The sequence below is a fragment of the Rhinoraja longicauda genome, chromosome 24, assembly GCF_053455715.1.
Source record: "Rhinoraja longicauda isolate Sanriku21f chromosome 24, sRhiLon1.1, whole genome shotgun sequence".
Lineage (NCBI taxonomy): Eukaryota > Metazoa > Chordata > Chondrichthyes > Rajiformes > Arhynchobatidae > Rhinoraja > Rhinoraja longicauda.
The window spans coordinates 27,228,812-27,256,021 of NC_135976.1; the positions used below are offsets into that span (position 1 = coordinate 27,228,812).

The window sequence follows — 27,210 nt, forward strand, 5'->3', positions numbered from 1 at the left end:
GATTGAGAATGATCAGCCATGATCACATTGAATGGTGGTGCTGGCTCGAAGGGCCAAATGGCCTCCTCCTGCACCTATTGTCTATTGTCTATTGCATGAAGCAAGGAGGAGGAGACAGAGAAATGGCAACAACGTTTTAGCTCAGCACAGACATATATGTGATAAGACATGCATCATATTTCCTGCTGATCATAAGGAACTGAATAAATTGTCTAACCTGCTCCCAGGCTGGATGGAGCCTTGTTGCCTGGGCAACCTAACCTCTGCTGCAGCCGAGGGCGGTGCTGGAGCTGGCGCTGGCGTGAAGCACCCGGGGACTTGTAGTTCCATTTGACCGAGAGTGCGCTCCTTTAACGGTGGGGAGCAGGCAATTTCCGAACTACACCGACCACAATCCCACGGGCCGGAAGCTGCCCTCGGTGCATGCCGGGTGGTTGAGCCCGAGGGGGACGGGAAGCGTTGGCGGCGGTGCCACGGGAACTACAATACCCGGCGTGCTCAGCGTGCGGAAGCCGAGGAGCAGCCGGCGGCTGTGCGAGAGGACCAGTGGCGGCTCTCTCTGGCACGACGGCTCGCTGGTCGGCGGCGCAGGTGAGTGCCCGCGGATGGGGGTCGGGTCAATGGGTTGGGGGAGACGCTTTCCTTTGCGGTGCCACTGCAATGTAGACAGGGATGCCGGCCGCATAAGGGAGAGAGTCCCCCTCCCTCCGCCTTCTCCCTCAGGCCACAGCACAGCCCCGGGGCGCCCGGCCGGCCGGCATCAAGCGCTCTGTTGAGGGCTCAGTCAACAACTCCCCTTGTCTGTGTCTGTGCCAAGCGCTGCCCAGAGACCAGAGACTGCACGTCTGGTGCAGTGATGCTGAAGGACAGGTACACCATCAGGGGTACCGACCTCTCTCCAATCTGCCTTGCTCATTGATGTCCACCCGGGGAGCATTGCATTGTCCTCGACAAACCAAACGTCGAGGGATTCCTCCTACCCCCTCCAATGTTTTATTTTAATGCTTCATTAATCGGTTGATAGGGTTGTCAACAACAAAAAAAAGAGGCTTTTGGTACATTGGCCTTCATCAGTCAGAGTATTGAGTATACAAGTTTGGGAGGTCATGTTGCAGTTATGTAAGACGTTGGTGAGGCAGCACTTAGAATATTGTAAGAAAATAACTGCAGATGCTGGTACAAATCGAAGGTATTTATTCACAAAATGCTGGAGTAACTCAAAAGGTCAGGCAGCATCTCAGGAGAGAAGGAATGTTGTCAAGCTGAAAAAGGTACAGGAATGTGTAGGAAGGAACTGCAGATGCATGTTTAAACCAAATACACAAAATGCTGGAGTAACTTGACAGTGGGACAGGCAGCATCTCTGGAGAGAAGGAATGGGTGACATTTTGGGTCGAAACCTTTCTTCAGAGGATTTACGAGGATGTTGCCAGGATTTGAGGGTTTGAGCTATAGGGAGAGGTTGAGTAGGCTGGGAGCACAGGAGGATGAGGAGTGATCATATAGAGGTGTATAAAATCATGAGAGGAATAGATTGGGTAGATGCACAGAGTCTCTCGCTGAGAGTAGGGGAATTGAGGACCAGAGGACATTAGGTTTAAGGTAAAGGTGAAAAGATTTAGTAGGTTTGATATGCAATGTGCTAGATAGAACTTGGCTAGTCAGGCAGCATTTGTGGAGGAATTGGGGCATTTCAATTGATGTTTCGGGTCAGGTCAGGACCCTTCTGCCAGGCTGCCGATTTCTCTCCACTGATGCTTTTTGACCTGCTGAGTTCCTGCAATAGGATGATGTTGCTCAAGATTTCAACATCTGTATGGTATTGTGGCTGCATTTATGTCCTGTTTCTAGTTTGTCCTAGAAAGCAAGCATATGGTATATTTCCTATGATTTTGTGTCCAATCACTTCCTGCTTCTAGTTGGAAGCTGTTGAGAATGGGTGGGTGGGTGGGGAGACCTGTCATTGATTTCCTGTATGATCAAAGGGCTGATTTCAAAACTAGTTTAATGCTGACATTCACATAATGGCCAATTGATTAGGCGTTGTACGGCTCTGTTTTATTCACTAGCTGTTCTTGTTTTACTTGTCAATATTCTGGCATTTTGCATCAATATGACCTTTCTATCAACATTTTTTAAAGCTACTAAACCTGTCTTTTACAATTACCTAGCCCATGTTCACGGTTTAGTCCACAGACCAATTTCACAGCCTATGATTTCTCAAGCCAATAAAAAAAAAAATGGCAGAGGTTTTGTTCAAAATCACTTCTAGACAGTAGGACTGTTCCTTTCTTTCTCTGGATGAGAACGTCAGTTAGGATTCCATTTCTTTAGCCATTAATAACAAGATCATACAGCTTGACTATAGTGTATTTCATAGTCAATTAATGCACTTCGGCCTTTGTTGTCCAAAGTTGTATGTGAGATCAGGTTGTAAGTGTGGCACTTTTTGAGCCAAGTTAGTCGCCTTTCTAAAAAAAAGTCAAGCTCGATTCATTTATCAAACTCCTGCCTCTTAATGATCATTTAATGAGTTCAAATCCTTCTCCAGAGCATATAATCCAGGCTGGACTGAAAAGGGCTGGAGGTTTACAAATAAGATGTGAAAAAAAAGTCCTGTTTTCCCCTATTTAGACTTATTTTTAGACTAAATCTCTTTGGACTTTAGAGATACAGCGTGGAAACAGACCTTTCGGCCCACCGTGCTATTCTACACACGAGGGACAATTTATAATTTTTTCCAAAGCCAATTAACCTCCAAATTTGTACATCTTTGGAGTGTGGGAGGAAACCGGAGCATCCAGAGAGAACCCACGCGATCCCGGAGAGAACGTCCAAACAGCACCGTAGGGATCGAACCTGGGTCTCTGGCGTTGTAAGGCAGCAACTCTGCCGCTGCGCCACTGTGCCACCTTGTTTGGATTTTAAAATACATTCAAGTATTCTTTCAAAGAACTGGTGGTTGAAATATTTATCCTTCAAAGCACATTTATGCTATGGCTAACTTAATGGTAATGACTTGCAATGTTACAACTATAAGAACATTTCAGATATTGGCTCCTCGATATTCTTGGCGTTTGGGGATATATGAAAGGTGCTATTTAAATGACAGATTGTTAGATCTGTAAATTATGCTGTCACTTTTTTAGATCTGTTAATTATGCTGTCAGTGTTTTTCATTATAAATTCCTATGTTTTTTAAAGAGCTGAAGTGCCCATGTAAATGATTTCATGGCACCATACAAATAAAGATCCTGTAGCATTTTTAAAGAAAACTGCAGACATTATCCTTGGTGTCCTCTGTATTTGTCCCTCTACCCATATCACTGGCATGGCACACATTAATGGAATGATAATCCCCCCGCTGGGTAGGGTCTACACATGAAAAATAGGTAACTGCCTGTCATGTACCATGTAACTAATGGCAGGTCTTTTGTTAAAACCTTTCTGATATGAACTTACTGACACATCACATCATGTGTCTTGGAGAACACTAAGAATATAGCTATGCTTTTACCATACTGCTGTATATACCTTTTAAAAGCAAGTGCAAAAATGGGAACAATTGGTTCACATTGTATGCTGGTGAGAGAAAGCATGTGGCTCTCCCATCATGTTCTCAAAGCTTTTTTTCCCAATATTGCTGATGATTAAAGGTTTTGAAACCGATTCTTTGGCCAGAACGGGGACTGATATGAGTGCAGTGTCGGGCTTCTTTCCAACAGTCCCAAGGTTAAAGGAAAAATAGAGAATGGTAATGTTATGTAATAGGCTGAGACCTCTGGTATCTGGCAATTCATTTGCAACAATTGGATAGTTGTGGAGCTTGAAGATTACACTTGACTGAAAAAGAGCCAAAACCTCCAAGATCTCGTGCTTTTACCTACTAGAAAGGGAAAAAAAGAGCTGCATTTTAAATACAAAGGTATGTGGAGTCTTAAAGAGGCCATCTTCGTGATTTTATATTATATATAGGTATGATTTGGACACTGTATCAAAACACGCCATCACCAAAACATACAGGAATGGTTAGAAACAGAATGACGTTATGAGTAGTCATAAACAATTGTAGAACGTGTGTCAAAATATAGTCAAAGAGAGAGCTTTAGAGCTCTGTCCTAGAGAAGAGTGTGGTGGAGACACTTTGAAAGAGATTTATAGAGCTTGTGTGTTTAAATAGATATTTGGGAATGAAGAGCTGTCAGAGTGAAGAAGCGTATTTTTAGGTGTTGTTGCATGTCTTTCAGAAATAGGGAGCAGTTGATGCTTGTTTGGGCAAATGGGGAACAAATAATTCAGGAATAAGTTTGTAATGGGAATTGGATCCGTTTAACATGGCATATGCAGTGAGGGCCTGAGAGACATATGCACCTATCAGCATTCAAGACCATAAGGCATAGGAGCAGAATTAGGCCATTCGTCCCACCGAGTCTGCTCTGCCATTCGATCATGGCTGATCCACTTTTTCCCCCTCAATCTCATTCTCCTGCTTTCCTCCCGTATCCTTCGACGCCCTTGCTAATCGAGAGCCTATCAATCTCCACTTTAAAAATACACTATGTCTTGGCGGTCTCGGCCATCTGGCAATTAATTCCACAGATTCACCACCCTCTGGCTAAAGAAATTCCTCCTCATCCCCTTTCTAAAGGTACATCCTTGTTATCCCAAGGCTGTGCCTTCTGGTCCTAGACACTCCCACTACTGGAAACACCCTCTCAGCATCCACACTTAGAACAGTAATGATAATACTGTAGAGATCCCTTTGACACCTCTAATGTCATGATATTTCTACTGGCCATCATTGTGTTTTCCCTCTGGCGTCCTAACTCATTTACCAACGTTTATTATCTCAGTCAGAAATATCTGATGTTTCTCCAGGCCCTCTCCAGTGCCTCTTCGCAGGCAGCTATAAGGTGTGTTACCGTGGGGGGCAGACACTGTACTGATTGCAAGGTGGTTGCTAAGATAATGGAAGATTCATGTCCAGGCCCAAGTAGCAACCATTTAACGCTTATTTTGTGTGGAAGCCACACAAACTTCTTGTGCATTTATATTTGGCCAATGTCTCGATTTCGTTCTGACTGAGATGGGAGATGATGCAGTGGATCCAAGATGGTGCCCAACCCAGGCAACTCTTTGTGTGCCAGTCACAGAAGCAGATCTACAATCGCTCATTGCAATCACTCCACTCCTTTAAATCTCGACTCTGATGTGGATGGATCGATTGTAATCATGTATTGTCTTTCAGTTAAATGGTTAGCAGGCAATAAAAGTTTTTCACTGTTCCTAGGTACACGTGGCAATAAACTAAACTAGCTAGTGATACATACACTATTTTAACCACTATTTAGGAAAAAAGAGAAGCAGAAATTATTTTTGGAGCAAAGACCATTTTCATGAAGCTAATTTTTATCTTTTGAATTATGAACCTACCCTGACTTTTCAGCAGAGGTTTTAATGCAAACCATTCAATGATGTAGTTGGGGTTCTATTGCTGTGTAGGTGGGGAATAGGTTGTCAGGTCGGATGTGTTTGTTTCAATGGACTGTACATTTGTACACGTCCCGAGTTATTCCATCACAGTGCAGGGACAGGCCTGTCGGCCCACCGGGTCCGTGCTGATAAGCAATCACCCCATACGCTAGCACTATCCCGCATACTAGGGACAATTTACAATTTTGCCGAAGCCAATTAACCTACAAACCTGTACGTCTTTGGAGCGTGGGAGGAAACTGGAGCACCCGGAGAAAACCCACTCAGTCACAGGGAGAACTTACAAACTCAGTAAGGATAGCACCCATTGTCGGGATCGAACCTGGGTGTCTGGCACTGTAAGGTAGCATTTCACAAAATGCTGGAGTAACTCAGCAGGTCAGGCAGCATCTCAGGAGAGAAGGAATGGGTGACGTTTCGGGTCGAGACCCTTCTTCAGACTGAAGAAGGGTCTCGACCCGAAACGTCACCCATTCCTTCTCTCCTGAGATGCTGCCTGACCTGCTGAGTTACTCCAGCATTTTGTGAAATAAATACCTTCGATTTGTACCAGCATCTGCAGTTATTTTCTTATACTGTAAGGTAGCAGCTCTATCACGATGCTGCGGTGCTGCAAGGATGTACTGTTATGCTGGAGTGGTTGGTGGGGCACCAGTGGATTCAAATAGTATAGTCCCTGAAGCCATGTTAATGACTATTGGCAAAGAGTGGGAGACCAACTAAAGAGTGGGAGACCAACTGAAGAGTGGACAATAGACTATCCTTGTTTGGACTCCCCCAACATTGGGAACATGTTCCTGCCTCTAACATGTCCAACCCCTTAATAATCTTATACGCTAAGATTATATGGTAGATGACCTATCATCTACCTCATTGGAAACCTTTGAATCTTTAATTGAACTTTACTGGACTATATCTTGCACTAAACGTTATTCCCTTTATCCCGAATCTGTACATTGTGGACAGCTTGATTCTAATCACGTATGTTATTTTCACTGACTGGATAACACGCAACACAAATCTTTTCGCTGTACTTCGACACGCGTGACAATAATGCACGAGACAATAATAAACTAAACAAAATGGGTTGAGCTCGAGGAGGTTTGAGGTTCTGGGTCTGTGGGGAAGGGTCCATCAACACTTTTCTAGGAAATGGGGATGATGCCGATGGGTGTAATTTTAAGAGCGTATTTGATGTGAAATCTAAGAGCTTCATTAGATGGAGATGAATGGTGGCGGAAAGAGAAGGTTGCACTGGGGGTGAGGTGAGTGTTTACCTCTGCCATCGGTATGCATTTCCTAACAGTCCAAAAGGCATTAGGAAAAGTAGTGCAAGGTATAATAAAAGGCAATCGGGGTGAATGTATTTACATTTGTTTGACTGTTTCAACATTGGATTACATGGAGTGTGGGAAGAGATGCAGCTTTCTGTGAGTATTGTCATGGATTTGTTCCATCCTGCACGCTTTATCAGATAAACAGAGGTCATATGCTGCAGAAATACAAATGTATTTTTGTTTCTTTTTAGCGTCTGCAGAGTTTGACCTTGTTAACCTGATACCATGTCGGAATCGCTGGCTGCAAGGTTCAGAGTGTTCACTCTCAACTGCTGGTAAGACTATGGTATCTTACAAACATTTACTGTTCAGCACAGAACTGTTTAAACAACACTATCAGCATTTTAAACTTCCCCTCCGGTCTCCTGCATCAGTCGTGTGATCAGCGTGTTCAGTTCTTGAATCGTCCTGGGCTGTTTTGCATGTTAAAAAAAGGAAGTTTGACAAATTCTTTAGATATTTGGCAAACGGCCATAAGGAAGATGAAAGAGAATTTTCATTTGTGGCGTAGATTATCCGAGTTGCATTGACTGCAAGGGTGGTAGAACCAAACTCAATATTGCAAAATCAAAGTGGTGTGGCGTGAAAAGGGAAGCATTGTTACTCAGTTCGAAGGTATCACAAAATGCTGGAGTAATTCAGCAGGTCAGGCTGCATCTCAGGAGAGAAGGAATGGGTGACGTTTCGGGTCGAGACCCTTCTTCAGAGGTTACTTAGTTGGTAACCTTTTATCAAAATCTGATGAGAGATTTCTGTTGAAAAGGATAATTGCCACAAATAATGTCCACAAATGCTGCTCTTTGGTTGTATACACAGCATTTTCTATTTTTCTGTGAAACCATACGATAGCGGCTTTCAGAGAAGTATTTAATATGTACTTAAAATACGTGGAGAAGGGAGAATTGAAATCAATTGGAAAGCTTTATCAAAAATCCAGCACAATGATAATAGGCAAAATTATTCTCTCTGTGTTGTAGATCTATAAATTTCCATTCGATTATGGTATTTTTTTTCTAAGTGCTTTAAATGTGTTATTTAATCCTCCTATGCAGAGTGGTGGCTAGAGGTTTGATTGGTACTCCATCACTAGCCTATGTTCATTCACTCCAGCATTGGCACCTCATGACTACAGTGTGTGGCATCTACTGAAACCACCACTGTTGCCTCATTATGTTACTCCAATAGCGTTCCCTTACACCAACTCTAAACGTCTACCTTCACGAAGGACAAGGGCAATGGCATAAAGGATCCACATCTAGAATCTCTTCTAAACTGCACGTTGTCCTGACCTGGAGATTTGTTTTTTGTGGAGGACATGGATAGGTGACTTCAGGTTGGGACCTTTCTTTAAGCTCAATGGAGTCTGAAGAAGTCCTGACCCAAAACATCACCAATCTGCTTTCTCCACAGACACTACCTGGCCTGCTTAAGTAACTCCAGCCCTTTGTGTTTTGCTCAGGGACTAAGATAATCTAAAGATCCCAAAATCTTAGATAGTCATTCACAGGTGCTGCCTAACCTGCTGAGTTCCACCAGCATTTTGTGGTTTGCTGGAGATTCCAGCATCTCAGTTTCCATGTATCTCTGTCTCACTTTCTGGTTGGATTGTGCGGCAGAAAACTGCTCCAACGCGGCCTCAAAATAAAATGGAGGATGTCCACATCTAATTTTATATTGCTACTGAGTTGACGATTTAGAAGGGGGTACCATTCATGTTTAATAATAATATATTCCTTTATTCGTCCCACACCGGGGAAATTTAATGCAATTCTGAAGTTGTGTATTACTAGTTTTATTGTTAAAGGCAGGAACCTTGACATTTTGGGGATTTATTCTCTTTGAACAGCTGCTCAGCCTATGTGCAGAGAAGGGACCAACTGCATTTCGAGTCCTATTAAATTACGTGGAATGTTGCTTTGATAGCTGACCCTACGCAGTTTGGTTTCCACAGTCTTACATTTCTACTTATTTTGTCATTGATTGGGGACTATTTAGTTAATAGTTTGGCAAGGCTAAATTGGGACTGTAGACAGATTTCCTGCCCCATTTTTCCTATGGCTCACAACTCCAATACTTTTCACTTTTCACCGTACCTCGGTACACGTGACAATAAACTAACTCAACTGAAACTAAACTAAAAGAGCAGTCCAGACAGTGTGTGATTTATAAGGTTGAAGATGTGATTACCAACCAATTTACATTAGAGAATCTCGCGTGCTTTTGCATGGTCTTTAATTATCACACCTAACTACCATTTCCCAAAAGCCTTGCAAATGTTTTCCCCTTCAAGTATTTCTCCAATTTCCTGTAGAATGTTACTGTGGAATTTCAACAGAAAGTGTATTCCAGATCATCATAACAGCCTAGGTAACGCAAAAATCCCCTTTCCATTTTTGTTTGTTTGGCATTTACTGCAAATCTCTCATCAGACCATCAGTTCTTCCATTGCCACAAATGCTTTCTCTCCTGAGCTTGTGCATGTTTAATGTCTTTACTCGTTTCTTTTAAGAAGAATCCCAAATTATTGGGGAGCGCTGGAGGAACTCAGCAAATCAAGCAGCATTAGTGAAGGGAATGGACAGATGGCATTTCGGGTCGGACCCCTTCTTTAGACTGAGCGGAGTAGGGTTGGAGAAAGTGGGCAAAGCCTGTCAAGTGATAGATTGATGCAGCTAAAGGGGGGGTGGGAGGTGAGCGAGTTTCTCTTTGAGGCCTTTTTGAAATTTTCAAAAAGCAACAGCCCTTTAGTCCTTATGAAACAATCTTCCTCGTGCCTGGGTCTAGTGGAGAGAGCGATATCTGGAGGCCAAGCCCACTGCTGCAGGAGAATTGGTGTGTTGACAGTAGCATCTCTATTTGACCTTTTAGTTGCTCGCATCTGTCTTGAAACCCACTTGTATGTTTTGCGGGAACATATGTCTTCAATATAAAAGTCTTCATTGCAAAACCTAGTGTTGTAATATGCAATATATCTAACAATGTCCCATTCTTTGTTACAGGGGAATCCGCTACCTCAGCAAACATTGCAGAGAGCGCTATGAAATGATTGTGCAGTTACTAAGTCAGGAGAAGTATGATGTGGTCCTCTTGCAGGAAGTAGGTTTCACTTCCCCATTATTATCTTTGCCGCTTTATTCAGCAACTTTCCAATCTGTTTGCCATTCTGGTTTTTGGGCAGCTGTTTTGGAATCCTTTGTCATTGGTCTACGTGACAATGTAGAATAAATAAGGGAAAACAAGAATAGAAACAATCCAGAAACTCATTATGGGATCATGTATAGGTCGTTGAGATCTATATATCAAAGCACTGCTGAATCCCAACTGGATGAAGAAGTCAAAGAGCCAATTTGGTGGGTGAGCATTGGCAATTGACTTCCTTAGAGTTAGGGAAATCTTCTGTTAAATTGCAAATATCTTCGTACTTGCGTCTTTGAAATTGGAGAAGTGATGGAATGTCGTTTCTTGCTTGGTGTCCTCATTGAAAAGAATCCTGGTTAACAAAACAATATACGATCATTCCTCCAACATCAACAGGAATTAACTCTAAACACTTTCCATCCCTAAAATTCAATTACAGTTGCATATCTAGCAATACGTTGAGATCGCCAACTATTTGGGCAATTCAGTGAAATCTCTGAACTGGATCCAGCACCCTGCTTGTCACCTCCACTTGATGGCATTAATCTCTTGGAAATGGAAGACCAACCAAGCTAACTGTCCGTACCCAAGACTTGTTCCATAACTTAGTGGGTTATTGAGACCCTCGGACATTAGATACCGCTTTCAGATCCCAGAAAGGGATCTTGCAGCTTTCAAAGTCCATGGGAGTTTTCTTCAACTGTCTCGGTCAGAAAATGTGAAAGGTGTTCAAATGCTCTAAATTTATTTTAATTAAATTTTAAAAATTTTAGCTGCTTAAAATGCCAGCTACTTAAAATATTACGGTAAAAGTGAATTAAAAATAAGTAAACCACTCAACTCCACTTACTGCTTAATGCAGGGTTTCTGACCACGTATATTTGAATGAAATTGTGCTTCTTTCAACTAATCTCTGTCTGGGGGCTCTGGGGCTTTTTGTTTTTTGCACTATGTTGTTTTTATAAATGTACTGAGTACTATGTTTTCAGCCCGTTGTGCTGCTGCAAGTAAGAATCTCATTGTTCTGCTTTGGAACATATAAACAATAAAACACCCTTGATCCTTGACTCTTGATGTCAGACGTCTCTGGGGCAGAGCGCTACTTTAATTGACATTTTCTGAAACTCAGCTGCTTTTCAATTAGTATCATGCCATTGGGAAACATAGAAAAATAGGTGCAGGAGTAGGCCATTTGGCCCTTCGAGCCAGCACCACCATTCAATTCGATCATGGCTGATCAGCTACAATCAGTACTCCATTCCTGCTTTTTCCCCATATCCCTTGGGTCCTTTAGCCGTAAGAGCTAAATCTAGCTCTCAAAAACATCCAGTGAATTGGCCTCCACTGCCTTATGTGGCAAAGAATTCCACATATTCACAGAGCGAGGAGCAGGCCCTGGTTCTGCTTGCAGCTCACGATGGAGGAGCAAGATGACGGTTAATATGACAAAGCAGTAAGCCTTTCCCGAAGATTGTATAATACTTTTCTTTATCTTCACTCTCTGAAATTCTAAATATTTCCGAGGATGTTGGCAAGACTCGGGGGGCCTGAGCGAGAGGGAGGGGTTGAGCAGGCTAGGACTCTATTCGTTGGATTGCAGGAGGATGAGTAGTGATCTTGTAGAGGAAAACAAAATCATGAGAGGAATAGATAAGGTAGACGCACAGAGTCTCTTGCCCAGAGGAGGAGAATCAAGAACCAGGAGACATAGGTTTAAGGTGAGGGGGGAAAGATTTAATAGGAACCTGTGGGGTAATGTTTTTGCACAAGGGTGTTGGGTGTATGGAAGGAGCTGCTGGAGGAGGTATTGGAGACAGATACTATTGAAATGTTTAAGAAACATTTAGACAAGTACATGGATAGGATAGATTTAGAGGGATATGGGCCAAAAGTAGGTAGGTGGGATTAGTGTAGATGGGACATGTTGGTCGGTGTGGGCAAGTTGGGCCGAAGGGCCTGTTTCCATGCTGTATGCCTCTCTTTCTATTATTGAGTGTGAGGATGTGTAGATGAACATATGAACTGCTCGTAGGAAAGGTTGAGAGGGATGTGGGCCAAACGCAGGCAGGTGGAACTAGTGTAGATGGGACATCTTGGTTGGCATGGACAAGTTGGGCCGAAGGCCCTGTTTCCGTGCTGTATGACTCTATGAATGGCTTGGCCCTGCAAATAGCTTTTAATTGTGGAGTTGAAAAGGTGTTAACCAGTTCTTTGACTAGTGTCTTTTGGTTTGCCAATCTGAAACCAAGCAAGAGGTGGAATTTTAATCTTCTACAGTTAGAACCGCTTCAGTTCCATACTTTGTAATGCCTCAGTCACGGGTGTCATTCTAGATTATGTGCATCTACATTTAGGAGGGGTAAAAAAACAGCAAGCGTCTGAGACAATTATTTTGCTTTCAGGTGTGGAGTGAGCAAGATTACCACTTTTTAAGAAGCAAGTTGACAAGTGCCCAGCCGTATTCCGTGTACTTCAGAAGGTATGAAGTTATATCCGTCAGAGAGAATGACAAAGTGAGCCCATTACCTGACTGTGGAATGGTGATAGACTGGTATAGAAATTAAACAGTGCAATGTTAAACACGGAGCCATGGTGTTGCTGGTCTGAGCCACGATTGCTCCCTTTGATAATATCAGGTTTAGTTCATAGATAGAAGAAGGCCCACCAATCACCCATTCACACTAGTTGTATGTTATCCCACTTTCTCATCCAAAACCTACACACTAGGGGCATTTTACAGAGTCAATAGTCGTTTATTTGTCACATACACATAAATGTGTAGTGAAATGAAACATTACCCACAGTTGAACAATAAGACCAATAAGAATAATCAATAAAAATGCAATAACACATACAATCACAAACTAACACCAAACAAAAAGAAACATCCATCACAGTGAGTCTCCTCCAGTCCCCTCCTCACTGTGATGGAAGGCCACAATGTCTTTTCTCTTCCCCTGCCGTCTAATAAACCTGCACACCTGCAGGTCTTTGAGATGTAGGAGGAAACCGGAGCACCTGGAGGTAACCCATGCAGTCACAGGGAGAACGTGTAAACTCCGCATAGATACCACCCAGGTCTCTGGCGCTATAAGGCACCAGCTCTAACAGCTGCACCATTGTTAGTTTTATTACCGAGAGTGCTCTGGAAGTGTGCATATAATTATCTTTGGTTTGAATACCAGATACGTTAAGCACGTCCAGCATTTTCTGTTGATTGTAATGCTTGATTTTCAGCCTCTCGTTCTCCCCGTGACCGCGTAGGTGCTCCGGATTCCTCCCACACTCCGCTGGTTTGTTGGTTAATTGGCTTGGGTAAAGATTGTAATTTGTCCCTAGTGTGTAATATAGTTTTGGTGTACGGGGATCGCTGTTCGGCAAGAACTCAATGGACCAAAGGGCCTGATTCCGTGCTGTATCTCTAAACTAAACTAAAAGGTTAAGACCTACCTGGCCAATTAATGCCTCTCAGTGATGATCACTTGGAAAGTTGTAGATAGCAAAGAGTTCTGAATAAGTTAATAATACATCATGATGTCAGTAATGTATTGGTTTTGTATAGTGAATGGATCATGTGGTGATTTCTATTTGTGCTTCTCGTTTTCATGGCACAGTGAGGTCTTAACTAATCCAGAAATGCATGTAAATGACTAATGTAAGTTGTTGTGACAACACACAGATATTAAGCCACTGTGAATGTGATCTGTTGGCTCTCTTTCAGTGGCGCAATAGGAAGTGGACTGTGTGTCTTCTCTCGATACAGAATAACTGACTCTTTCCTCTACCGCTACTCCCTGAATGGCTATCCTTATAAGGTATGGGGCAAACGTTACTAGCCAAATTAAAAGCAAGCTTCTTGGCAGTAGAAGGACATAAAGTGCTGCAGTAACTCAGCAGGTCAGGCAGCATCCCTGAAGAAGGGTCCCGACCCGAATCTTTACTCATCCTATTTCTCCAGAGATGCTGCCTGACCCGCTGAGTTACTCTAGCACCATGTGTCCATCTTCGGTATAAACCAGCGACATCAGTTCCTTTCTACACACCCCTGAAGAACATGGACAGGTGACGTTTCCGGTCGAGATTGTCTTTCAGACTCTGATCTGAAACATCACCTGTCCACATTCTCCAAAGATGCTACCTGACCTGCTGAGTTACTCCAGCACTCTGTGTCGTTTCGTGTATTAACCAGCATCTGAAGCTCTTTTGAGTAGAATCTGTTTTCTGATTATTTATTCCATCTACTTCCACACCTTGGTTATAAAGTGTTCTTGCTCAGCTGGTTAAGGGAACAAGATAAAGACAAATAAATGTCCAGAGGAATAGAAATTGTGCTGATAAGAGACTCCTTGATTGCTATCATCTGATGTAGATTGGACCATCTAGGTGATCATTATCTGAAGACAGCTCAAGGTTCCTGCGTCCCATAAAAATCTATGGGATGCTGATAGACGCCCCCCCCCAATAAAAATCTATCCGGGTTCAAAGTCTAGTTTCGTACAAAGAGCAGTTGGTTAATATGCTCAAGTATAAACTAGTTTTCACTGAATTGCAAGACTGGATGAGAGAGAAAACCTAGAGGAAGATATCAGATCGAAAGAATCGTGGTGTCCTGCACTAAGCAAAATGTCTTAACATTTTGCACTCAGTCTAAGGAATAATTCTGAATGCAGACAGCACCTTACTTTTAAACTTATTTATATTCCATAGGCTATATGCATTTCTGAAATCTGTAACAGACCAGAACTTCAATTGCATATTTATCATGTACAGAGTTCCATGTATTTCCACACACTGGTTAACAGGTGCTCTTGCTCAGCTCAGCTCATTTATCTGGCATGGTGGCGCAGCAGTAGAGTTGCTGCCTTACAGCACCAGAGACCCGGGTCCCATCCTAACTTCGTGCTTGTCTGTACGGAGTTTGTACGTTCTCCACGTGACCTGCGTGTGTTTTCTCCGAGATCTTTGGTTTTCTCCCACATTCCGGACATGTACAGGTTTAAAGGTTAATTGGCTTGGTGAAATTGTAAATTGTACCCAGTGTGTGTAGAATAGTGTTAATGTGCAGGGATCGCTGGCCGGCGTGGACTTGGTGGGCCAAAGGGCCGATATTTCCGCGCTGTATATCTAAACTAAACAAACAAATTTATAAAGTGTAGAGCTGATAAATAGCATTTGTACCCTGAAATACAGCTCTGTTAGAAAAATAATCTGTAATCCCACTGTCTTCCAGTTGCACCATGGCGACTGGTTTGGTGGGAAGTCTGTTGGCCTGGTCATTCTGAAGGTGCAAGGCATCATCGTCCATGTTTACGTGACTCATGTAAGTGGTAGCTAAGTGTGAGGTGACTTAATAATAACATAATCAAGACACCAGCTTTGGCACCTTCTCCTGCATGAAATTGCACACCCCTCTCTAAATCGTGTCCCTGGCTGCCTTTTTGTGGCTTATTTCTGTTTCTGGGGTTGCATTAAAAATATTCATTTTTTCTGGCCTTGCTGCCATTTCAGCCTACGTTGCCACTTCTGGCTAGACTTGCTTCCTATCCCTTGTCATAGTGCTCGCCCGCTCTGTCTCTCCTCCTGCTCTCCCACTCTGTCCTAACACAGTACTCTTCCCGTATAGCTGCTCTCCATTTATTCTCTCCACCACATGCATCCCATCACTCTGCTGTCTGAGCCCGTGCACGGTTCCACCCCCCCTCATCTTCCCTTGTCCAACTCCTCGCTAACCTCCTCCCCGTCCCTCCACTCTGAGCTGACTGCTGGTGTAGGATGTGGCTGAACTGTCCCGCGTTGGGGATCAGAGCTGACTCTCTTCTCTCCCGCAGCTTCACGCGGAGTATTGCAGGGAAAAGGACGACTATCTCCCCCACCGACTGCTTCAGTCTTGGGAGCTGGGGCAGTTCATATGGTAAGAAGCAGGGGCCACAGTCAGAATACAGGGGAGGCCATTTAAAAACTGAGGTGAGAAGGAACCTTTTCACCCAGAGAGTAGTGAATCTGTGGAATTCTCTGCCACAGAGGGCAGTGGAGGCCAAATCACTGGATGAATTTAAGAGAGTTCGATAGAGCTCTGGGGGCTCGCGGAATCAAGGGATATGGGGAGAAGTTGGGCACAGGTTACTGATTGTGGATGATCAGCCATGATCACAATAATTAGCGGTGCTGGCTCGAAGGGCCGAATGGCCTCCTCCTGCACCTATTTTCTATGTTTCAATGAGTTCTAAGAAGTGTGCAAAGCCAGTGTCAGTGATCCGTGCTAGACAGGTCGGTGAACGAACCCTTTCAAAAGTTATTTTTGTTTCCCAGCCACACAGGAAAAACAGCCGATGTCACAATCTTGGGTGGAGATTTGAACATGCATCCCAATGACCTGGGAAACCGGCTCTTGCAGTGCTACACAGGGATGAAGGACTCGTTTGTGGAGACCAAAAAGTTTGAAGTAAGCACTTCTGTAAAAACTCTGCGGTCTTATCTTTTTCACATCATCAGATATTTGCATCGGTTGAAGTGTTGTTTGAAACGTAGTGTTGCAGGAAGTGCATCAGACGTTTGTACACCACATGTCGTGCACTACATGCAGCAGCAGGTCACCACCAGATTATCCCTTCTGTTGGAAATATTAGGAGCATTTCTCCATTCTCCAGCATCATTAACTTCCTCCCGAGAGGATGCAGAACTCCACTAGTACAGCATTTTGAGAACCTTTTCTGTGCCTTTTTGTACCTCTAGTTTCCCTCTCCCTTAACTCTGTCTGATAAAGGGTCTCGATCCGAAACGTCACCTATTCCTTTTCTCCAGCAATGCTGCCTGACCCGCTGAGTTATTCTGGGATTTTGTCTATCTTCAGTGTAAACCAGCATCTGCAGTTCAATCCTACAAATTGGGAGAACCATCTTGAATTGAAGCATAATTTGAACCTCTAACCTTGTAAAGATCAGGAAAATTTTCTTTGTGTTTTAGACAATTTACCTGCTTGGATTCAGGTTGCTTCACACGTGAGTGGTGAGAACGATCAGGAGAGTGCTCTGGATGTTAAAATCATGTTCGAGATGTTCATAAATCATAGGAACAGAATTAGGCCATTCAGCCCATCAAATCTACACAGCCATTCAATCATAGCTGATCTATCTTTGGTTCCTAACCCCATCCTCCTGCCTACTCTCTTGTATGGGCTGCAGACTGACATAGCTGGTAGTGTAAGAAAATAACTGCAGATGCTGGTACAAATCGAAGGTATTTATTCACAAAATGCTGGAGTAACTCAGTAGATCAGGCAGCATCTCAGGAGAGAAGGAATGGGTGACATTTCGGGTCGAGACCCTTCTTCAGACCGCACCCGAAACGTCACCCATTCCTTCTCTCCTGAGATGCTGCCTGACCTGCTGAGTTACTCCAGCATTTTATGAATAAATACCTTCGACATAGCTGGTAGAGCTTCTCCTTCACAGCTCTGATGACCCGGGTCCATTCCTGCCTTCTGTCCTACCTTTGACACCCTTACTAATCAAAGACCTGTGAATCTTTGCTTTAGAAATACCCAATGACTTTGCCTCCATTGCCATTATGGCACTGAATTCCACAGATTCACCACCCTCTAGCTAAAGATATTCCAACTCATCTTTCTGAAGGTATGTCCTTTGATTTTGAGATTATGCCCTCTTGTCTGACACTCCCCCAGGAGTGAAAATATCCACTTTATCCAGGGCTGTCACTATTCGGTAAGTTTCAATGAAGTCCCCCCCTCATCCTTCTAAACTCCAGCGAGTACAGGCCCAGAGCTGTTGAACACTCATCAAACATTAACCCAATCATTCCTGGCAGAGGTTAACATTGACAGTGTTATCTCGGCAGCAATTTGTAACTTGTGTAGTGATCAATACATGCTGCTTTTAGCTCTTACAATAACAGGAACCCAACTACCTGCCAAAAAAAACTGGAGGGATGAGGCAGGATAGCACCTTTTTGTGTCTGTCTTTAGTTGAGACCAGTCCCTCCCTGCACACCTAACCACTTATTTTAATATGTGGATAGGACTCTGCGTCAGACTTCTGCTAAAGGTTCCTTGCTGAAATATATTTTCTGCCCTCGTATAGAGCCTGATCTGCTGAGTGTATCAGTGCACACTATGCAAATGAGAGCTTGCTGTTAAACGCTACACCCATGACCCTCTCTTATTCCCATTCTAATGTTTGTTAACCATGGACAATGAGGGTCATCGTAAATAACCGAATGTTGATTGACCTTGATACGGTTTATTCCACTTTCTCCATCAATGGACATATTGGCAAGCATCCCCTCCTCTATCCCCACACACTAACACAATCCTACACACACTAGGGACAATTTACACTTATACCAAGTCAATTAACCTACAAACCTGTAGTTCTTTGGAATGTGGGAGGAAACCAAAGATCTCAGAGAAAACCCACGAGGTCACGGGGAGAACGTACAAACTCCGTCCAGACAGCGCCCGTAGTCAGGATCGGATTGAGCCGGGGTCTCCAGGCGCTGTAAGGCAGTGTCTTTACCGCTGCACCACCGTGCCGCCCTAGAGTTCGTAGAAAGTGGTCCCTATCCTGCTTTTTCTTTCTCTCTTCCCCCCCTCCCCTCCACCCTCCAATACAAAGCTGCATTGTCTGTACATGCGTCAAGAAGAGTGTTGAAAAACAAATGTTTATTTTGTAAGAACAAGTTTTGTTCTGCACTTTAAACGTGTGGGTAATCGTTATTGAATTCTGTATGATTGAATTTCTGTTACTTCAACCGCCGTAAGGCGGGGGTCGGCTGTGACAACAGATCATTGTCAGATCCTGATTTGTGTCCTAGCATGAACTGTTTGTAGAAGTGAAGCCAGCAGCCAAAGTTTAATTACTTCTGGTTAAAAGCTCTTTATCTATGGCATTGATAGCCCTTTCCTGCAATTGGGTTTACTAACCCCTAGATTTTTGTTTACTTGCAGTAACTTAACTGCTGTTTGTCATTTAATACTCGTGTTCCATTTTCCACACCGCTCCCTGAGTAAGGAGGAGAGGAAGAGGGGAGGGGATCCTGTTTCATTGAGATGCTTTCCAGCATTTTGAAGTTAACCCAGGACTCTGGCGCTAAGAGACAGCAGCTCTACCAGCTGCACCACTGTGCCACCCTTATTGATACTGATATGGATTATGTGCAGGCTGATAAGAGTTGATCTTGGCACCATGTTCGGCACAGACAATGTGGGCTGAACTAGCTCCTGGGCTGCACTAAAATTGGGTATAGTGCCTACATCATTGAGGTTGGGAACAAGAGTATCCTAAGGATGTTTTCTCTGTGTGCTCCAGCTTTCTCCCACATCCCAAAGACGTACAGGTTTGTAGGTTAATTGGCCTCTGTGAATAGCCCCCAGTGTGTAGGGATTAGATGTGGGTCTAACGTAGAACTTGTGTGAATGGGTGATTGATGTTCAGCATGGACTTGATGGGCTGAAGGGCCTGTTTCCATGCTGTATCTTTCAATCAATCCATCCATTTTCTTGGCTGAGGATTGCCTACAGAACCTTTTTAATAATGTAGTGTACCTTCAGTTCTTTGTAGTCCATTTAAAAAAGAATGCGGCATCAAAGCTTCATTGAGAGCACCAGTAGTTATGAGCGTAGACACAAATTGCTGGAGTAACTCAGCGGGTCAGGCAGCATCTCTGGAGAAAAGGAATAGGTAACATTTTGGATCGGAACCCTTCTGAAGAGATTTTGCAGTGCAGCAGACAAAATGTGTAGGAAGGAACTGCAGATGCTGTTTTATACTGAAGATTGACGCAAAGTGCTGGAGTAACTCAGTGGGTCAGGCAGCTTCTCTGGTGAAAAGGACTAGGTGATGTTTCCGGTCGGGACCCTTCAGTAATGTGTGTGTTGTGTTTCCCACAGGGCTCTGAAGGAGGCTGCACCCTGCAGTCTCAGAACTGCTATGCCACAGTTTGGGACTGCCCTTCATTCCCCTCAGGCATTCGCATTGACTACGTTCTCTACAAGGCAAGGAGTTTGAAATTTGGAAAGCAAATTAACAGAGGTGTTTTGAAACTGGACGGACGAGTTCAGAAATTTAAGGTGTAAGATAATTAACCGATGTGTCTTTCGGGTACTGCAGGGATCAAGGGGGTTCCCTGTGAAATGTGAGCACTTGATGACGACAAGTGGGACGGCTCCAGGGAAAAGCATTCCATATTCCGACCATGAAGCTGTGTGTGCCACACTGAGTGTGCAGAGAGATGAAGATGCTGTCACTGGGGTGAAACACAAAGAAGGTAAGTTATTTCCCACTACTGCTGTGGAACGTATAGCTCTCATTTCATTTCAGTAAGAGGAACTGCAGATACTCCTACTTTATTTTGCAACATACGAGGAATTTGATTTGCCGTACAGTCATACCAATAAAAAGCAACAAAATACATTTTAACGTAAACATCCGCCACAGTGACTCCTCCACATTCCTTACCATTATGGAAGGTGAAAATAAAAGTTCAATCTCTTCCCTCCTTTGTTTTCCCGCGGTCGGGGGCCTCGGGCCTTCTGTTGACGGGACGACCTTGGCTCCCGTAGCCGGGGGTCGGGCCCTCCGTGTCGGGGCGATCAAGCTCCCGCATCGGGGGGGGGGGGAATCGCTCCCCAGTGCCTGGCATTCAGACCCCAGGTCGGGGCTAGTCGAACCTTCTGTGACTTTGGAGCTTCCCAACATCAGTCTCTACCCGAAGCTGCGAGCTCCTCAATGTTGGAATCCGTTGGAGCGTTGATCCCAGGCAAAGGATCGCAGGCTCCGATGGCAAGTCCACATCCCCGCGGTGGGACTCAAAGTCAGTCTCGAGCAAGGCTGCCAGCTCCATGATGTTAATCCATGGAGAGCCTGTCCTCTCCATGTATCTGTCCAAAAGTCTCTTAAATGTAGTGATTGTACCTGTCTCAACTAGTTTGGGCATCTCGTTCCATATTCCCACCACCATTCCCCTCTTCTTCCCCCTGTTATCTGAATGATTCTTCCATGAGCTGGGGACTAAGAGGGAAGAACATGCAAACTCCACACAGACAGCACCCGAGGTCAGGATCGATCCCGGGTCTCTGGCGCTGTGAAGCAGCAGTTGAGCCACTGCCGACCTGAGTACACGTGTTGTTGTGTATTGCAAGAGCCCTTCTATCTGCGGTTAATAATTCTAGGTTTTGTGACCCACTTTCCCTTTGTTTCTCTGCCCCCAAAGTACTTTTTACGTTGTTTGGTTGCAGAGACGAATCCACAGCTGGTGGACATCCTGAACGAAGCTCGGGTGGAAGTGAAGATCGGTATTCACGGGGCAGAGAAGATACGCTACTCCTCTGGCAGGATGGCCATCCTGGGATTTGTCCTGCTGCTGCTTGAAGTCGTCATGGCGATCATACCACTGGTCACCACCACCGCAGAGAACTCCTTCCCCAAGGTCTCCTTCTACATCCTAGGCATGGTGGCTTTTGCCGTGACGTTGCTGGCTGGAATCCTGTACGTATTTCATACGATTGAGGTGAAAATGTTGCAAGGAACGGAGGACCAAATGCGGAATACCATTCAGGCTCTGCAAGAGCAGCTGGGAGAGTGATGCCCTCGTGAGGGGACTGGGTCAGACCACACTGAGTTTTAGCCAGAGACTGATCAGATCTGACATGCGCAAACTATAGTGAATGCAGTTGTAAATGTTATTGCACGATGCCAGCCCTGCATGTTAACCTTGAGAATTCATGTTGTCAAATACACTCCAGGCAGCTGTACAGTTCCTGGCATGTGGGGGATAATGTTGTGTGCTTCATCATAATGGGATGATATTTAGTGCGTGCATTTCCTTCTATCTGAGCCTCATGATTACGTGCTTACCTCTCACCCTCCCTAGTACCGCTTAATGTTGTCTGGCTAATCTTGGGGACCCTTCGTTCAACTCTTCAGCCTGTGCCCGAATTGGGGTTGGCAGCTAGGGTCAACCTAAAGGCAGGAAGGTTTGGAGTTGGGGGGGGGGGGAAGGGGGGTGGAATTCACCTTGCTTCCAGCCAAACCCTTTGCTTCCTGAAACCAGGAACTAAGAGAATCCCTCTGCAGAACAGCAAGACGTGTAAATAATTCCCAAGAAAACAAGTTCAGATCCCCCTCCATGGCATTTTGAGACTTTAAATTGTGGACATCTACCAAGAATTGACCACAAAACTGCTGGATAGTTTGGAGCATATTCTGTTGTGAAAGAGTCTGGAATACCAGACTGAGTCCAGTGTAATTGACTCGTCATGGAGTGTGAAGTTGCCTGGTAACCTGCACAGTTCTGTGAAACAGTTGCAAAGAAATTGAATCTTTGCCATGCTCTCTGAGAATTGGGAATGGGAAATAAAAGGTGCCTTCGTCAGAAATGACTGCATCCTGAGGAAATAGATGTGCGTACTAAGGTGTTGCCTGGAAGTTAAATTTCGACTGCAACAATGATGACTTCCAAAACGTGACTTCCAATCTTGAAATAAATATCACCAGGGGCGAGTCATAACATTTATCCCGTCATTGAAGAGGACAGGAGGGATTATACACACAAAGTTACTTCTTGCATTGCAAGGAATCTTCTCTCGCTGTGGTCTAACTGGCTGAGGACTACTGTCCAAGCCTGCCCATCCAGGGTCTAGCAGAAAAGGTTGAGTGCATTTAAGGACCAAATGCAGTTTGGCTAAAGATCCAAAGATGGACACAAAAAAAAATGGAGTAACTCCAACAGGATTGGAGACAGCATCTGTGGAGAAAAGGAATAGGTGACGTTTGGGGACGAGACCCTTCTTCAGACAGAGTCGAGGGAAAGGGAAACGAGAGATATAGACAGTGATAGAGATCAAATGAATGATCAAATGAATGAAAGATGTGCAAAAAAAGTGATAATGATAAAGGAAATTGTTAGTTGTGGGCTAGGTGAAAACAAGTTATACAGATAATGAAACTCACTTGGATAGCAGTCAAATTAGTGCAATGGTTAGGGTGGGGAACGGATGGAGAGTGAGGGGATGCAAGGGTTACTTGAAGTTGGAGAAATCAAGAGTCATACCGCTGGGTTGTAAGCTGCCCAAGCAAAATATGAGATGCTGTTCCTCCAATTGGCATTGGGCCTCACTCTGACAATGGAGGAGGCCCAGGACAGAAAGGTCAGTGTGGGACGGGGAGTTAAAGTGTTTGGCAACCGGGAGATCAAGTAGGCCCAGGCAGACAACGAAGACCGAGCGATCTGTTGATCTTGTTCTCTCCCATGGACTGTGTATAATTGGTCACAGATTTGGCTGCTCCACACTGCATTTACAAAGTACCATTGAACCATTGGTCTCCAGGGGCTTTTAAGCATCTTCAAAATGGCTAAACGAAATAACTGATTCAAAATATAGATGACAGAAATTGATATGATTTTACTCTAAGTGACGATAGACAAGACCATTCTAGCTTTCTAAATTATTTCATTAAAAATGTGTTTGTTGAGGCCCAGTCTTGGCCTCCAGCCACATTCTTCATCCAGTGTTTTTGCGTCAATGTAGTCTGATTACTGGTTTAGAGTTGACTAGTTTTCATAGACACTCGTTCCACGTGTCAACTATTCTGGGAGGAAAGGAAATCTGCTTCATGCCCCAAATCTTAAATCAGGTGAAGGGTCCCGACCTGAAATGTCACCTGTCTCTTCCCTCCACAGCTGCCGCCTGACTTGCTGAGTTCCTCCAGCACTTTGTGTTTTGCTCAAGATTCCAGCATCTGCAGTTTCCCGTCTCCCACTTTTGCCGGATTTGTATTAGACCTCAAAGTATTGCTTACCGAATTGACAGTGATTTAGTACTAGATTAACAAGAAATCTTTGGTTATCCTATGGATCATGACCCAGTATTGGGCCACCCACAGTTCTTCAGCTGCCAATGCACCCATGGCGCCACCAGGATTGCTGTCCTACACGATATTTCCTGTTGATTGATCTTTGGGTGTTGACTACCTAACACTGCCGTACTTCCCCACACCCAGTCCCAAGGGAGTAGATGCCTGGTCAGTAACGCTAAACATGCTTTATATTAATGTTGTTAGCATGTCGTATGGTTCATGTGTTCCAGGAGCAGAATGAGGCCATTCGGCCCAACAAGTCTACTCCGCCATTCAATCGTGGCTGATCTATCTTTCCCCCTCAACCCCTTTCTCCTGCCTTCTCCCCATAACCACTGGCACCTTTACTAATCAAGAATCTGTCAATCTCTGCTTTACAAATATCTATTGACTTGGCCTCCAAGGCTGTCTGTGGCAATGAATTCCTCAGATTCACCAACCTCCCTCCGACTGAAGGAATTCCTCCTCATTGCCTTGCTAAACGTATGTCTTGACGCCAGGGTCAGTCTCCTCCCTGTACTCCATCTCGTCATTATTTGATATCCGGCACATTGCTGGTGGTGTCTTATGCAAATTTGTAAATTGAATTGGATTTGTACTTGGCTGCACATGTGTACAGGGAGTAAAGAAGGAAACACGGGGAAAGAGGCAACTCATTACAACTTCAGAAGTTCTTTATCGCTAAGAGATTGGGCCAGCCTGCGATGTTGTAACTCTGGGAATGTGGCTGTGAGAGTGGGATAGCTCTATGGAAAGTTAACCATTTTGGGCTTTTTTTCATGCCCTCATTGCCGTTACTCGGGCAGTCTTGGAGTGTTAAAAACCCATATGCACCATCAAGATGATTGCTACCTTCTCGTGTGCGAAGTCGTAAGCATTCGCCGTATTGCAATGCACAATGCTTCAACAACCGGCAGTAAATATTAATTGCCACATGTTTATGTACGGAACAATTTTGTAAATGCAATGAATCATACATACAGTGTGGGTTTGTAATTTAATTCTGTTGAAGATGTGACCATTTCCACATTGGACCATGGAAGAAATATTATTTTCAGTAATGTACTTTTTTTAACGCAGGGTGTGAAATTCTGGACACTTAAAGCAAATGTTGAAAATGTAAATGGGTTTTATGGATTGACCCCCCCCCCCCCCCCCCCCCCAGCTCCACAAATCAGGATGTCGAGAAATGATGCCCCAGTAAATAAACCCTCAGCAAGTGAAGAAGGTTCCTGCAATGAAGTTTTCGCCCCACACAGAAGAGGTTAATAAAACGTAGAAAGACACAAAAAGCTGGAGTAACTCAGCGGGACAGGCAGCATCTCTGCAGAGCAGGAATGGGTGACGTTTCGGGTATAAAACGTGCAAGATTGTAAACTGGTCTGACTTCCCCTCTTAGTCCCCAGCTGTCCAAATGGCACAGATATTATCATGTGGCTCTGTGAGCTTTGCCTCCCTCAAATTCTTTCACGTTAGGGAGTCGCTTTACGGTTCTAGGAGTCGAATTAGGACATTCGGCTCATTAAGCCTACTCCCCCATTCAATCATGGCTGATCTACCTTTCCCTCTCAACCCCATTTTCCTGCCTTCTCCCCATAACCCCTGACACCCGTACGGATCAACAATCTGTCAATCTCTGTCTTAAATCTATGCATCGGCCTGGCCTCCACAGCCGTCTGTGGCAATGAATTCCACAGATTCACCACCCACTGACTAAGGAAATCCCTCCTCATCTCTTTTCAAAAAGGTATGGCGTTTTATTCTGAGGCTCTGGCCTCAATTACATTCCATAATTGTTCTTTGGGGGTGAGGCCTGTTCTTCATGTTGAGGGATGTTAGTGCAGGTGAGCTCTTTTTCTGGTGCTTGCAACAGACCAAGTTCAGGTAAAGGACTGATTTGTGCAGAGTGGTTTATAATTTTGTTCTGTTGAAGATGGATTTTGGATTAAATCATGTGACCATTTCTACATTGGACCACTTGAATGATGGAAGAAATATTATTTTCAGTCATGTACTGTTTTTAACCTTGGTTGTGAAAGCATGGACTCTTAAGACAAACCCATTGAATCTGAATGGGTTGATGGGGATGAGAGTGGAATAGAGTAGGACTAGTGTAAATTGGTGAGTGGTAGGTCAGCATGGACTCTGGGCCTGTTTCCATGCTGTGGTGCTCTGTGATCTCTTGCTCCCCATAACCCATAACTCACCCCACCAACGCGCTTCAAACTTGAACATTTCCTATTCCATCTCGAATCCACATCCACCTCTAACAATGGACATCTCGGGACTGTTCGAACAAGGCTGCAACTTTAAAATCAAACCAGTCACAACTTTAACAAATGGCCCCACATCTACTAAGAACTGGGAATCTATTGGTGTCAGGGGTTATGGGGAGAAGGCAGGAGAACGAGGTTGAGAGGGAAAGATAGATCAGCCATGACTGAACGGCGAAGTGGACTTGATGGGCCGAATGGCCTAATTCTGCTCCTATAACTTAAAGAACTGGCTAAAACTCTGTGTCGGGCAATTGCCATTGAAAAAGGAAACCTTCCCTCCACCAGGGTGGGGGTTTCATTGAACTAGGCCTTGTGCCATGCAGTATTAAAAGGGAAGGACCAAGCCCTTAATCTGAAGAGTTGTCTGATAACTTTCTTAAAGGGAACTCTCATCTCTTTAATTAATTGCACTGTCCGTTGTATTATTAAAGTAAAGAGAAAACCATGTTCACGATTGAACACATTTTTCAATGTAACTATAATCCAGTGGTTCCTGTGTGCTGTACTGTAATCTTTAAATAAGAAACTCTTCCACATGTGTTGAGTATGTAATACTAGTTCTTAGATGCTTATTAATCTCAGGAACACTTGATTCATTCCTTCGCCTCTTTGATTTGCGGTAATAGATCGTTCTGCAGCCTGCGAGGACTTAATAAAGCTTTAAATTCAATCTTGCCTTCTCTTCCTTTTTGATTCCGTGAGATCAACTGTTTTGGCCAGAATGTAAATTAGCAATACATCATGACGACTCACTTTTACACTGAATTCAAGAAAGCTGCTCATTTTCAATAGCACGCTGCTGGAGTAACTCAGCGGGTCAGGCAGCATCGCTGGAGGACATGGACAGGTGAAGTTTTGGTCGGGACCCTTCAATTTGAAACGTTGCCTACACGTCCAGCACCGATTTTCTGACTCCTTTAATCCGGACAAAATTTACATAGAAAATAGGTGCAGGAGGAGGCCATTCGGCCCTTCGGACCAGCACCGCCATTCATTGTGATCATGGCTGATCGTCTGCAATCAACCCATGCCTGCCTTCTCCCCATATCCCTTGATTCCACTAGACCCTAGTTACGGAAGTTCACTTGAAATCCC

The 27,210-nt window shown here is 44.2% G+C and overlaps 1 protein-coding gene across 1 annotated transcript; it reads left to right on the forward strand.

The window, feature by feature from the left end:
* Positions 1-474: 474 nt before the first annotated feature.
* On the forward strand, positions 475-26,768 carry LOC144605509 (sphingomyelin phosphodiesterase 2-like). Its single transcript, XM_078420869.1, has 11 exons — positions 475-591; positions 7,022-7,105; positions 9,830-9,926; positions 12,371-12,447; positions 13,690-13,783; positions 15,199-15,288; positions 15,797-15,879; positions 16,278-16,410; positions 19,873-19,977; positions 20,093-20,249; positions 21,220-26,768. The coding sequence occupies exons 2-11, from the start codon at positions 7,056-7,058 to the stop codon at positions 21,564-21,566; spliced, it is 1,233 nt and encodes a 410-aa protein (XP_078276995.1). The 5' UTR covers positions 475-591; positions 7,022-7,055; the 3' UTR covers positions 21,567-26,768.
* The last annotated feature ends 442 nt before the right edge of the window (positions 26,769-27,210 follow it).